Source organism: Thalia democratica, chromosome 9 (genome assembly GCF_965202585.1).
Source record: "Thalia democratica chromosome 9, ktThaDemo2.hap1.1, whole genome shotgun sequence".
In the NCBI taxonomy this organism is placed as follows: Eukaryota; Metazoa; Chordata; class Thaliacea; order Salpida; family Salpidae; genus Thalia; species Thalia democratica.
In genome coordinates, this window is record NC_139173.1 from 33,671,692 (window position 1) to 33,687,071 (window position 15,380).

The window sequence follows — 15,380 nt, forward strand, 5'->3', positions numbered from 1 at the left end:
TTGTTTCTCAAAGCTAGCGAAGTAAATTCAAATAATTAAACTTACTTTGAACAGAGTTTTTTTGAATAAAAATATGCATGTTAAAACTAAATGTTGTAATCTTCGCTTGTATAACACAAATACAAATTGTTTACATATAAGGAAGTATAAAAAGGTTTTTTCATCATAAAACTATTCTAAAATTTTTAGTAGTTGATTTTAATAAATCACATTAATTTAACATAATTTTTTGATCTGCATTTGAGCAAAACTTTACGTTTAAATTAAGAAACTGTTTGTCACACAAGTGATGTTGTTTTATAGCACATTGACTTTGTTTGTTTTATTTATTAGTTACTACAGTTGTGTAATATTTTATTTATTTCTTAAACGTATAACATTTTTATTTATTAAGAATTAACGTTATTACAGTAATTTCAAAGTAAAGTTCCAAAGATATTAAATTTGATAATCAACTCAAAAAAATAAAATTATGCTAATTTTATGCAAATTTTTTATACATATTTTTAAACGATTTTATGTCGACTAAAGAGGACATCTGGAAGAGTTAGTGACGTAACATGAATATTTCTGAAATTTTAAAAACAGTTTAAAATATATAACGAAGAACAAAATAGAAGTCTATGAAAGAATCTTCTAGGTAAGTATTTTTAGCCTCCCAAGAGGTATAAAACAAATCCTATTTATGCGAACTATATTAAAACCAGGGTCAGTCAGATAAAATTTGAATATGAATAAGGTATATAAAACTTTACGAATAGTTAAGTACAAACTTTTACTTTATAAAATATCAAAATTGTTGATAAACTGACATTTTATATTCCATCTCAGCTTCAACCAGTTGGCCCGATGAATCAAAATCTGTTGATTTTTTCAGCAGCAAGTTCCAGTTTGATATTGTTTTTTCAAAATCTTCCATTTTGTTGCTTGGTGTTTAGTCTATAAGTTAAACTAAAATAATAATTTCAAACATATAGGTTTAAAAAAGTGATTAGAATTTATATTTTACCGCAAATTCGCTAACTTCAAACAAATCAATGCGGAAAAACTAGTTTTCACGTGCTTTCCCTGGTCACGTGGGTCGGGAAGAACCAACCAAAACTATTTGGTTTGAGGTCAAACGGAGAATTTGAAGTGAATTTAATATATCATCAAAATATTTAATGTCATTTTTAAAAGTCCTACTTATACACACAATAACTGGATTGCGTTTTTAAGTTTTTTGAAACAAAACTAAGCGTTTTAGAATTTCCATAATCAAACAATACATTGCTTTTATGAGTTTTAAACTGTTTAGTCGTTAATAACTTTGAAGTTTATTTTTAACTAAAAATCAAGTTATAGTTTTACAAATCAAAACTGATTTTACAAAAACAAACGTGCAATAAAAAGTAAGTTGCATGCTTTTATTTTATTTTGAATAGTATTCTTATATTTAAAGTTTTATAAATGAATCACACTAAATTCGGAAATTAGTACATTTTACTTCAAAGCATTCTACAAAATTTTCAAAACATATAAAAAGTTCAAAAAGAACTATTACTGTTTATCATAACTTGAATAAAATACTTTATATTAGTTGAGGTTGAAATAAAAGAAACAATTATAACATGTTAACTTTTATTAAAATAAAATTACGTCAAATTATTTCAATAAAATAGTTTAAGCTTTGAAATAAAAAAATGGATTAATTTTATAAATAAACTTGTGAGCTAAACTAAACGATCAAGTTATAAAAGTAAGAGTTTGATACTTAAGCGCATTAGCAAAAATAACGTAAAAGTAAAAATAAATATTAGTTCGTGCAAAATTTCAATTTCATACAAAAACTTTCAAAAAAATAAAGGTCGTATGTATAAGATAAAACATACATAAAACAATAGATTGAAGTTGAGCAACAAAAAAAAGTTCTCTTCTGTATAAGATAAATATAAGCTGTAAAAACAAACAAAACAGTGTTCATTATTGTAGTACTATTCTAATAGTTTTTTTTTAAATTGGTTAGTTTACAAAAAGTTTACTTTAATAAATAGACAAAAACTGTAATTAATTGTTATTTTATTTGAACTAACTATAATTTTTAACATAACTGGAATCTTCAAATCTTTGTTTTAATCCTAACTTGCAATCCACAACTACTGAAATAAAAAACTTTCATTTTAAACGGAGTGATTATATACTTAACATAAGTTTTTATTAAAGAACTTTTTCAGCCCGCCACCACTGATATTGAGATTAGAAAACTTTTGTAAACATTAACTTGTAACAACTTTACATAGAAATTATAATTAAAGTTTTGTACTAATTTTCAAATAGTAAAAAAAAAAGAGTGTTGAAAAACATTAAGTTACTTATTTTGTTCATTCAATTGCCTTTTGTGTTAATTTTATCTTAGTAAATGTTTTAACCTACAAAACTTAAAAAAAATATAGGGCCAAAAAAAATATATTCATTAATGATGCATTATACACAGCAAAACATTATTCATAAGAAGCACTATATCGTATTTAATTAACAAACTATAGTAATTTTCATTTTTGACATGCCCAAAGGGTTTATTAAGTGTTGAAAAATACTGCGCCACAACATTAGTTATTCACTTATTTGAAAGTGTTCTGTACGGCACTTGGAAATAAGAAACGAAAACGTTGTTTAATTTCTGTTCAAAAAGAGTATTGACCGATATTTCAGCAGTTGATGCAATTTATTGAAGTTAAAATTTGAAAAGAAAGTAAAGTAATTTTACACTTTATATATGTAACTATATTTGTAAATTTACAATGCTGAAAAACTTCTAACTATATTTTAAGTACTAACTTGGTGATAACAGAAACCAGGACATTTTTTAAATAACCTATTTTTATTTTGCTACGACCGCTTGTAACCGTAAAACTGATTTCACAGTAGATTTTGCTTTAAATACTTTGAAAATAATCTAAATGTTTCACATTAGCAAAAGCTTATGAAACTATTTTTTTAAGATCGAAATAAAAGTCAATTTCGAGTTGAACGTAATATAAGTGTTAAATTTATGTTTTAATGATTGTCGAAAAACAACTTGCTTATTAAACAAATATTGCATTACCACAAAATATTACATAAAAAATCTAAACTTCAATAATCAAATCATTCCATGACTTAATGTAAGTTTGTTAAAAGGTTTATAAATTTTCAGGAAATAATTCTAGAAATATAAGAACACTTCTTCTTCTTTGCGTAGTGTCACTACTCTTACTTGAAGGTAAAACAAATACCAAACTTTTTATCTAGAAAATAGAAATACAGCGTAAACTTCAAACTGTAAGCGCTGAAAACAGTTTAGCGTTTTCAGAGAATAAAACAATCAAGTTGAGAAACTTACCGTTACATAACTAAATAAATAAATAAAAAAAAAAACAGTTGTTGGATTTCCTCCCAGATTTCCAACTAATCGTCCAGGAAATGGTCCAACTGCTTCATCTCGTACAGGGCTAGATAGATATGAGTGTATACGCAGATGCATTTTTAAATGCAAAGTTTTAAAAAGTGACTGCCGAAAATGTCTCACCACCATTTGCCGTGAGTTGTTCTTGTTGTGATAAAAGAAACAAAGTGTTTAAAACGTAAAAGTTGAAATGATTCTCACAATTGCAAAATTTGCACGAGTAATTAGAGTTGCGTCTTTTAATTTCCTAAAACTATTTGATCTTTGTATAATTTTTATTATATATTTCATTTTATTTTTGAAGTTTTAATTTGATTTAGCCAACTTTGTAACTAAATCAAAACGTAAACTTGTGCTTTGAAAGCATTTGAAATACTTTTAAGCTTTCAAATGTGCAGACTTTCATAAAAATGATTAAGTTTATGTAAAACGATTTAAAATAGCTTTTTTATAAGTTGAATATTTATGTATTTTTTAGTTTTGCAGACGCCAATATACAAAATATTGTTTTATCTTGAGGAAAAAAACTTTTTGAACTTAAAGCTTGTTAAATGTAAAAAATCGTAAAATTTAAAGAATTTATTTACCTTTGAAAATAACACATTTTAATACTAACCTATTAAATAAAACAAAACTAATTTACATAACCTGTAACAAAGGAAATTTACCCTAAAAAACGAAGAAATTTACCCGGGGGTAATTTTACCCCAGGTTAAGAATCGCTGGTTTAGACTGTTTTAACATATTCACAGGCACTATAAGCATGTCGAAAGTATTAAACAATATAAAAGTTATGGGAGAAAAAGTAGGTGTGTGGCAACGCTACAAAACTGAAAACATGGAAGAAATGTTTAAGCTGTTAGGTTAGTTAAATGTTTTACAATATTTGCTGTGTTACCAATTTTTATTTGCACTGCTCAATTTGAACAAGTAGTGTGTTTTTCATATATCCAACAACGTAATACAAACCAATTAAACGTCCCAGAAAATTTTTAGACACAAAACAAGTTTGTTTTTCTCTAATACGTTTTGCAATTCAGTTTAACTAGGATAACTTAAAACTGAAAAAAAAAACGCAAACACTTAAAAAGCTGACGGAAGCTAGGTTTTATACTATGTAGAAATTTTAAACAAAATATAAAGTTGTATGCGGATATTTATTTAACTTTTAAACTTGAAATTTAGCATCTAGCTTGTTTTTAAATTAAATTTTTCGAATTACAGCATGTAACAAGGAAGTAATTCATTACTCATTATCAAATAAATGTTGAACTTCTAAGAATAAAACCTAAGAATTGAATGACTATTATTAAAAAGTCACCAACAGCTGTTTCGAAGCACAAACGGGACCGAGTGAAACTTTTGTCATTGAAAAAAAGTGACGCTTTGCAAAATTGTCGCCATGCAAATGTAAGGTCATGCAAAAGTTTTGACGTGTAAAAATGTCGCCGTGCAAAAAATGACCCTGCGTGCAAAAGTAACGACCTCGCAAAAGTAACGCCATGCAAAAATGTTCCTCGTGCAAAAGTGACCCGTTCCCCGTAAGGGGACCGTTGAACTGGCCAAATTCAAACCGACCCCGGTGTTTTCACCTCGCAGGTCTGGGGCAGCACTACGAGGCGTCGAAGGGCTTCGAGCACACCAACACCATCGAGCGGACCGCGCATGGGACGTTCAGAGAGACGTGGAGGCAGAAGGAAACGGGGTTCAAGATAGTGACAGAGCTGGACCACTTTGGGGACCGGATGACCATGAAGGCGCCGGGCTTCAAACACCAGGTCTGTGAAAACAAGTCTTTGTGACGTCACACCAGCTTTGTGGTGTGTGTACAAGTTCTGCTGTGTGTTTAGAATAAAGTTTTTAGTATTTTATTGCAGAGTTTTTTTTAGTTGGTCTTTTTTGCAAAGCTTGATTCAAAATGCTTTTTTTTTCTGAGACTGTTTAAACTTTTTTCGTTGTATGGTTCATGTTGTAATTTTAAAAACTAAACACTTTTTAGTATGTTGTTTTTTCAAAACAAAACTTAACTAAATAATAGGTTTAACGCATTTGTTTGACATTTCGTTACAGAGAATCACGTTTTGAATAAGTTTGTTTGTTCGCAAATTTTGCCATCAAAACAAACACCGAAAAAATTATTTAAAAAATCAAAGTTTTATTTGATGTCAAACCGCTTTTTTTAATAATTATATCGTTCTAAGTAAAAAATATATAAGAAAGTTTATAAATATCATGCCTTTCATAAAGTTTTAAAACATGTGCATGTTAAAAGTGGTCTTATAAACTTAACAAAAGAAAAAAAGTTTGTTGTATTATAACGAAAATTAACTAAACAAATATTTTCAATAATTTTGACTTAGATGATTTTTAAATTTATAAAGGTTATTTTCTACCGATATACAAAGTATAAGTGTATTGTCCAGTAGCATGAGTATATTCAGTAAAAAATATGTATAAAACGGTATATAACTATATTTTATGTGTATGCTCAACAAAATAGTTTAATTTCAAAAACAACTTCAACTCGCATTATAAATTTAGTTTATAAATTTAATAAAACATTTTTTTATTAATCTTTCCTCAAAATCTGCAAACATTCGTTATTATACTTCCATTCTAACTTTCTTACCTTAAGGACAGTATGAATTTGAAGTTAATAAGTAATACTACTACAGAAATAACAATTAATTAATTCTAGTGATCACTATATTAATACTGACTTTTTTTTCAGACTAAGTTATCTGATATCAAAGGTGGGTGGCATGAGTTTGAACTTGATGGAGTTAAGAGAAAACATTTTAGAGAGTACAAAGGGAATGATGAATACATTATGGTGAGTTAATAACAACACAGTATTAACAATAATAATGAACTAAAGTATGTACAAAAAAAAATAAAGCTTTTGTTTCGACAAATATTACCAGAAAATATGCACATAAGTTGCAGTAGTTACTCGTAGAACTGTCAAATTAAATAGTTTTTCAATTTGAGTCATTATCAAAGTTGAAAAGGACATTGCTTGTGACATGCACGTTTAACATTGAAAGATTATTGAAATCAACAAAACAATTTTATGAAGTCACAAACTCTTGATTATTGTCTTAATTTGATGAACGATCAACTAAAGTATCGGCGAAAGTCTACAGAGCCTGAGTCTGGACTTTTGTATGCCGTGAGACAAACTCAAGCTAACATGAGGTTTCATCATACCAATTCGATTATTATACAACAAGCCTACGAAAGCCCGTGTGAGGATCGAACTCACGACCTTCGGGTTATGAGACTGACGCGCTGCCTACTGCGCTAACAAAATAAAATGTGCCCCGTGTAAGGATCGAACTCACGACCTTCGGGTTGAGAGACTGACGCGCTGCCTACTGCGCTAACAAATAAAATGTGCCCCGTGTTGGGATCGAGCTTACGACCTTCGGTATATGAGACTGGCGCGCTGACTACTGCACCAACGGGATAGGGTTACAGATCGAGTACTGATTGGCGTATATAAAGTCAAAATAGCTAATTAATTCTCTGCATGTAAACTACTTAAGATAAACGGTTTGCAGGTTGTCTACATTTTTTAGATTAGAATCGGACAGATTTTGATTTCATCATTATTATATTGTTTATTGTGCAATGTTGGACTCAAAATCAAAACCTGAGCCACTTAAACAGGACACACAAGAAGAAGATAGAAATAAAATAAACTCATTGTCAACAATTAAGATTAAAAAAAATACTTAAACAAAAATTATACTAAATTAATTTATAAAGAACTAAATAAAATAGTTTAAACTTATTTGATTAAAATAAGTGGCGATACTTAAGTACATGCAAATTTTTTTTAAATTCTAGCAAATGCATATTTATAAGAAAGTAAAACTAAACAGATAATGTTTTATATATCAAGTTATAAATAAAGTAATTTATAAAATTTTTATTTTAATTTAAAATACTATAACAACAAACATAAACAAACAAACAATATTTTTAGCACGCAATATATACTCGAAAGTCGGACGGAAAAACAGTAGACTACAAGGAATACTACAAAAGGATTCAATAATTGAAGATTTTAAAGATATTCGTTTTTTTTGAAGTTTAGTAAAAAAATATAACGATAAATACTATGCTAACATTTACAATGCTGTTCTTATAAGAACTTAAAAAAATTTTAAAGAAAATTTATTGCAGTTGTTCTAATCTCTTTAAAATTCCTTTCAGTTTTAATGTTTTTTTTGGTGATGAAAATAAAACTTGATAAACAAATTGTTTCACTTGTTACCTTCCATAGTTTGTGTCATTTATACTCCTTCTTTTTTTAATCATTGGTCCACAAACTGCGGTCTTCGATGTATTTTTCAGACTACAAAAATGCATTTTTGAAACGATAAAAAATGTTTTTATGCTAAAAAGCATTACTACTGCTGGTTTTATCAAGTTTGTGGTTTAAAACAGAAACCTACCGACTAGGTACGCGTTTTTCAACACAACGCAAAAGTTCATACGGGTAGTGCGTACCTAGGAAAATTTGAATTATCTACATTAAGCCAAATACAAACACTTTGAAGTTCAATAAAGTTTACTGATGAATATTGAAGCAAATAGTTTTAATAACTGGGTAGGTAAGTGTCAACTGCAACGTTCTATAGCAGGGGTCGGCAAACTGCGGCCCGCGGGCCAATTGCGGCCCGCGAAGGGTAAATCTGCGGCCCGCGAGCACATTATTTTTTTGAATGGAATGCGGCCCGCGAAAGAAAATTTTGTGGCCCGCGAGCATGTAAATGTGGCCCGCTGAGCAAAATATGTTTCATGTTAATTTTTTTTCGGTAACTCGATTTAATTTGATTAGTTTGGTTTTAAGTCTCTGTATAACATTTAAAAATAATTAGAAGAAATTACTGCTTTAGTTTAAAAATGTGAAAAAGACAAATTAGCATTTTAACAGGATATTTTTCTGAATTTTATAATAACTTCTTTTTTACAACAGCAAGTAATTATCTGAAAAAAGAGTGTAAAGAGTGCTTGAACTTAATAAGTTAGTTGTATAATATCTATTTATTAAATAAACTAAATGCAAGTGTTTACCATTTTGTACAAAAGTAATTCACAGTAATTAACTAAAGTGTCATTTCTTTATAGCTTAGATATTTTTTTCACTGTTTTTTATACCTAAGTTTCTTTTATAGATTTTTTAATTTGTAAATGTTATATTGAACTGTAAAAACATTTAAAATAACATAGTGATAAGAAATAAGGTTTTTTTTAATTTTTCTTTTGACACATTTTAATTTTTTAGAAGTTTTCTTTGCACTTAAATTAATTTATATGCACACCAACTTAAAAAGATGCTCATATTTTAAACCACTTTTTATTTAATACTTTAGTTAGTCTAAGTTTAGTTTATGCATAATTATCTAACATTGTTGTTTCTACATGTATCATCTAAATTTGTACAGACACATTTAAAAATGTATATATGATATAAATTAATATAGTTTTTGTTAGGTATACATTTTCATTTTTCAAACATTGTTTTTGTAAAACTAAGTTAACTTTTATGCCTTGCATATCAATACACACATTTGCTGATTTTTGGAGCTACCTAATTAATATAAACTAGACTTAGGGATGGTAAATTTATCAAGGTTGTACACTATTAATCAAAATAGTTCAAATTCATGCTAATAAACAACTAAACATTGACACACACTTAGACTATCGCTATTTGTAGACTTCAAATCTCAAGCCAACTAAGTCATTTTATAAGTTTTTGACTAGAACTGTTTTTTGTATACAAAAATATCAGAAATGTTTTTGTTGACTTAAGCTGGCTTTTTGCTTGAAAGATTGGCAAATTAAACTTATGATGTATGTTTTGCTCAATCCACAGTGTTAGTTTGAGTTATAATATATGTTAAATTTTAAGTCTTGCAGCTGATATAATTCAATATATTATTTATATTATTGTGTACATTTAAGTGTGAACAATCAGTGTTGCCAAAAAAACTTGAATCCCGGAAAAGCTTTGAACTTAAAAATTAATGCTTAAAAGTTCTGGAAAAAAACTTGAATTTGAGATTTTTTGAATAAACCTGGAATTTCAAACAATTTTTCAATGTAAAGTAATGAAATTTCGATTTGACACAAAAAATTTAGCAAATAAACATTTCTTTATTAAAAAATATACTAAAGTATCTTAACAGTGTTTTTTAATATTGATATATTTTTTAAGACACATTATAAACTTTAATTAAACTTTATACTAAAATAAAAAGAAGGAATTGTACTTCTAAAACCTTTGTATTGGTGCATTGCAGCTTACTTGTAAAATTTCACCGATTGTTGTGCTTCGTGTTGGAACTAAACCAAGAAACTCTACTAAAATGTCAAAGTTAGTAAAAACATCTCTAATAAAAATTCTCAGATGAGCAATAGTTTTTCTATTAGTGTTCTCTTGTTAACATATTGATTAAAGTCTTAATTTGATTTATGCGACTTTATAACCTTAATGCATTTCCTAAATACGACCTTTTGTTGTCATTGAAGAAATAAACAAAAGTTTTTCATTACTACCAATATAAATTCTTTAAAAAAGTTTTCAATTATAAACGGTATCTCATTTTAAATAATAAATTTTGCTACTTTATAACTTTCCTTAACAATTTTTTTCTGATAATTCTGTAGTTACTAAAGATAATCTTGTGCTTTGTTGGAACTGATTTTGGTGATTTGCTTTTTTATCGTTTCTCGCAATAACTCCTAACTAACTTTTTTTTTTTTTTGTAGCTCGTCTTATTTTTTTCAATTAATATTTTTAAATGCAATATTCTTATTGCAGATAAAGAATTTCTATAATGCTTAATAGAAAACAAGTTTTTCTATTTCGCTAATGACTCAATAAAGTTAAATACTTTTGTTAAAATTGTTTAAGAAACTTAATTGTCCATTCCAGCTAACTAGTAAGTTTTTTTGGCATGTAATTTATTTACTGTTAATAACTTTCGTTATTTCTTTAAGCTGTGAACTTTGTTTTAACTGGGTTGCTACACAAACAGGCTATTTTAAAAGCTTAAAAACTTAGGTTTGTGTGAAACTTTTATTTCAAACACTTTAAAGAAATCTTTTAATTTCCAGAATTGTTTTTATGATTGTAGTGTAGTTTAATAATTGTAGTTTTTTCTTGTTTTCTTACTTTTTGTGTACTTTTTGATGATGATGATATTTTTACTAGGTATTTAAGCTTAATTAACAACGATTTATTAGTTTTTTCAACTTTTAATAAACTTAGGCTGGTTTGATACAACTCAGACATTTTTGCTTTTAAGTGGCAACTATGTAAAAGACTAGTTACTAGTAAGATATTTTATTTAAGTATTCGAGAATTAATTATGTTAAAGAATTTGTTCTAGCTTTCTGGAATACAAACAGGTATTAACTTTATTAAGTTAACTAATTACTAAATTTTTTAATTAATGTAAACTACTTAACACGCAAAAACATTTTTTTAAAGTAAATATTCTTAGATATGAAAATAGCGGTTAATAGTATAACAAATATATAAAAGTAACCCATAAATTGTCTTTCAAATTTGTTTTTTATAAAGAGTTAGGTTGTTAGTAAAGTTACAAAAGTATTAAGTTTAACTTATTAATGCTATGAAAGTACATAGTTATTAACACTTAAGTATATTAGTCAATGTAAATTTTATTCTAATAAATGTTTATTTAAATAAGCATTCTATGTATAGCTAAAAGTCATTTAAAATGATAAGGTGAATAAAAGTAAAACTTTTCTCTCGTGTGACTAAAACTAAAACCAAAAGATTATTCAAATGTCTATAAAACTAAAACTGCGGCCCGCGAGGACTTCGTAAACTTGAAATTTGGCCCGCGACCACCAACTGCCTGCCGACCCCTGTTCTATAGCATTGTTAGTATCGCTTTTTATACGGTTTTTAGTATAAAATTTATGTTGCAATCATGGAATATGTAAATGAAAATATCAATGCTTTATTGTTTTCGTTTGTTTAAACTTTTTAATTCTTTTTAAGTATTTGTCATTACTACGCTTTATCATAGGGTATGCAAGTTTAAATAGCACGCTGTTCTTTATTTTCGTCAAATAAACAAACTGTAATTAAATTCCCACAAGTCAAATTGTTTCTTATTATTAATTATCTTTGCCGATTTCCCGATTTTTTGCAAAGCGTCACTTTTGCATGAAGTCGTTTTTGTACGGATTGAAACTTTTGCACGATAAGATGAACATAAAATGATTTCAATATTTATAAAAATATTTATAGCTGTAGAAAGCATCTTTAAAACTACTTTAAAATTAATTTCTTAAAAAAACTAGCACGTTATTAAATATTAGATATCTTGTAGATAAAATTATATTTTGTAAACAAGTTTTCATTTTTTGCGGAGTTTTTAGTTTATTTCTATGTAAAAAAATATTAATTTTATGACGCTATTTTTTTTTTTGAGTTTTTAGCAAGTTTAAAAATCACAAAGTTATAACCAAGTTAACCAAAGTGTTATTTAATCGTTTGTAGAAAGACAAAGTTAAACTAATTGGTATTATCAAATAACTTTTTAGCTGATTTTCTAAGCTCTACTTTTTTTTTCTTTTGTACCCGGGTTTCTATAGGGGGGAAATAACGCACTTTTTTTGGCGATTTTTGTAAATCAGGAGGCAACAACTAGTAAAAGAAGGAAGAAGAAACAACTTTTTAAATTTTGGGCAGCTATAGAAAAAAAAAATTAAACAAAAAGTTCTGGGTCTGTATTCAAGAATAAAAGTAAATGGGGCGATTTTTTATATCCTTTTCCGCCAAGGAGGGCAATTGTAAAAATGATTTTGGGAAACTTTGGTTTGAATATTTTCAGTCAGTATTCATACTTTACTTTAAGTAAGACCATTGAAATAAAAAGCACACTAAACAAAAAAAAACAAAAACACTTTAAGTTTTTACCAATTTTTATTTTTTTCACCACATTTTTCCCAGGTTAACTGACGTCATGCCGCCCCAAGTGGTGCTAATTGGGACCCCAACTTCCTTGGCGTTGATGGTCAGACGACCAAAAGTCGCCCCAACGCGAAATTTGTCACCTGTGAAAAAATTGACGCGTTTGTAAATTCTATGACATAGTTTTAATTATATATTTATATATCTAGAAGCAGTTTACAAAAAATTTTCAAAATTAAACTTTTTACCGATAAAAAAAAGAATAGAAATTAGAGTTTTAGATATCTTTTTATGATTGAGACCTAACCAAAAAGTTAGCTGTTTATTTTGCACTTATTTAATTAGTTCATGAAAGTCCAAGTGCAAGATGCCATAGGAGTTCCAACAAAAAGATTTACAAATACAACAATTTAGCAAAGTAAAGAAAAAAATACCAGACATTGTATCATGTATTCTAAGCTTTATTTTTTAATAAACTCAAACTTAAAGTTATATGATTTTTTTTATTTAGTTTCTTACTTATGTCTTTTAACATATACTTTTTTAGTGTGAAGTAAGTTTTTTAGCATTTAAGTTTTTTTTTAACCAAACTTTGTTTAGTTTTTAAGTCTCTTGTAATACACAGACTGACCAGCCGCGTATCCGGAGTACTTTGGGACGATTCCCGATTTTAGCGGGCATTTGGGGAATTCCCTAAATAATTAACAATACACAAACTGACCAGGGACGTACCCGGCGTACTTGGGGACGATTCCCGATTTCAGCGGGTACTTGGGGGTTTCCCCCATCGCCCTCCTCCTATACAGGTCCCTCTCCTGGGTCAGCATCCGGGTGGAGTTGAGAGTTGCGTACTGCAGGTGCTCCGGGTCGTACAAGTGGCGCCCTCTAGTGTTCAGTCCCAGCGGTTCCGTCTGTTTTTGGTAGAAATTTTATTGCATAAGCTAGAAGTTAGTTAAGTTTAATTAGATTTATAACCGACATGAAAGTATAGAGATACCCTATGTACTGATTTTTATACATAAATTACAAGTTACAAAGTTGATTCTTTAATTGTATCAACTCAACAAAAACCAAATACTTCAATAAACCAATACTGTGACTAAACATTTGGTTTATCAGCTTTATTTTGCACAAAGTAGCTCATATTTTACGTTCCGGGCCGTAGAAGCGTAAAAGTATAATTTTTTTTATAAAGTTATAAATTTTTATTAAATAAACCCCAACCATCTCAGGCCGGTGCATGGACCTTTCAATCTCGTCCCCGTCAACGTTCTTGCTTTCCACCCCTCTGCGCACCGCTTTCTCCTCTCTCGGTTTCCTCGTTCTCTCGTTTTCCATCCGCACGGCGTCGCACAGGAGCGCCGGGCACGAGTTGCCGTTTCTCCTGCTCCTCCGCATTTTCTCCTCTCTCGTGTCCAGCTTCCGCTGTCTGGCGCCGACGAGCTGCCTGCGCTGACCCTCGCCGGTGACCGAGAAGTCTGAAGGGGTTTTAAAGATTTTATTTTGATAACAAAAAGCAATTAGGCAACTAAATTTGATTTTTGAAGAGTTGCACTGATTTTGAGCAGATGATAAAATTTCGAAATTTAACTGGCTTGCGCTTCAATTTAAGTCGGGATTAAATTTAACCACGAAAAAAACCTGATCTCAAGATGTAAGGTCTCGACAAAATGTTTTTCACAATTCCCTCCTTGTCAGCCAGCTTGTCGGCTTTATCGTCCGCTCCTCTACTTTCGCGAGCATCCGGGACTTTCAGGGAGCTTTCCGATTCCAAAGGAGCCAACTTGGCGGCAGTCGGGTGCGGAAACTCGTTTTTCAGATCTTTTTTCAAATTTCGGACGACCCCGTCGGTTGCAGCTTTGAAATCTAAAAAAAAAAAGTATTTTTTATTTTTTATGTTTTTTAAAAACTATTATTTTAAGAAAACATCAATGCATGTTTAATTAAATTCAAATTTGTTTTAGATTTTGAACATGTTCTAACAGCTCTTTATCTAATCTGTATAAGTTTCAACTATATTGTTATGTTTAGAATAGCTGATTTGCTAAAATGTACCTGTATTAAATTTAGTGACTACTTGGTCAATCAATTAAAAACAAACAAATGTTACAAGAAAAAAACATTAAACACATCTTTCTATTGAAGTGTATTAGTAAGGGCTCTTAGGCATAAAGTTTCTGATAAATGATAAATAAAATATTTTATATTTATATATTACCATATCTCTCATCAGGAGTGTAGTAATAAGGGTTCTTTGGTAAAAACTTTTGATAAATAACAAAATACATCAAACATATACCATATCTTTCATCAGATGTATAATAATAAAGTGTTTGGGTAAAAACTTCTGATTATAAGTTGATAAAACATTGAAAATTTAAACTTACCATATCTCACATCAGATGTGTAGTAATGTGGTTGTTTGGGTAAAAACTTCTGATATTTAATTGATAAAACATTGAAAAATTTAAACTCACCATATCTCTCATCAGATGTGTAGTAATATGGGTGCTTCGGTAAAAACTTCTGCGTGAGAGCTTCCTTCTTGTCTTCCCCTGTTTGCCTGTATCTCGGTCTCTCCTTTTGTCTGTACCACGTGAATCTGTACGAGTCAGGATGAACCTTTTGGAAAAAATTCAAAGTTTTTGTCGTGGTGAAAAACTTTGACTTGGTCAGAGCCGTTTGTAATTTTGTTGGGAGCTTTGTATGTTTTAAGTAAAGTTTTTTTTAATGTGTTTGATAGCTTTACTTTTTTTCAAAATTTGTGTTGAAACGCCTGCATAAGTTTAAAAAATTAAAGCTTATAAAACTTCACTATTCAGTTGTATAAAGAACACCTTTAGGAACAAAAGTATTAAAAACCTTTTAAAACTTTGAAAAACAACTATCAAAAATATTTTTAAACGTATCAAGTTAATATAAACCTGGTGGTAGTCTTTTTCGATTCCGTAAAACTTCTTCTGGGGATGCCATTTTTGGTTCCAGCGG

General features: G+C 29.0%; 1 protein-coding gene across 1 annotated transcript; it reads left to right on the forward strand.

Annotated features, from left to right (window-relative positions):
* Positions 1–538: 538 nt before the first annotated feature.
* Positions 539–7,545, forward strand: LOC145845221 (uncharacterized). Its single transcript, XM_082952645.1, has 6 exons — positions 539–640; positions 3,400–3,558; positions 4,177–4,287; positions 5,024–5,202; positions 6,156–6,257; positions 7,416–7,545. The coding sequence occupies exons 3-6, from the start codon at positions 4,188–4,190 to the stop codon at positions 7,485–7,487; spliced, it is 453 nt and encodes a 150-aa protein (XP_082808771.1). The 5' UTR covers positions 539–640; positions 3,400–3,558; positions 4,177–4,187; the 3' UTR covers positions 7,488–7,545.
* The last annotated feature ends 7,835 nt before the right edge of the window (positions 7,546–15,380 follow it).

Coding starts and splice junctions, on each gene's coding strand:
- LOC145845221 (XM_082952645.1), top strand. CDS start 4,188: ATGTCGAAAGTATTAAACAATATAAAAGTTATGGGAGAAAAAGTAGGT. Junction 5,203..6,155: donor CGCCGGGCTTCAAACACCAG/GTCTGTGAAAAC, acceptor CTTTTTTTTCAG/ACTAAGTTATCTGATATCAA. Junction 6,258..7,415: donor GGAATGATGAATACATTATG/GTGAGTTAATAA, acceptor CAATATTTTTAG/CACGCAATATATACTCGAAA.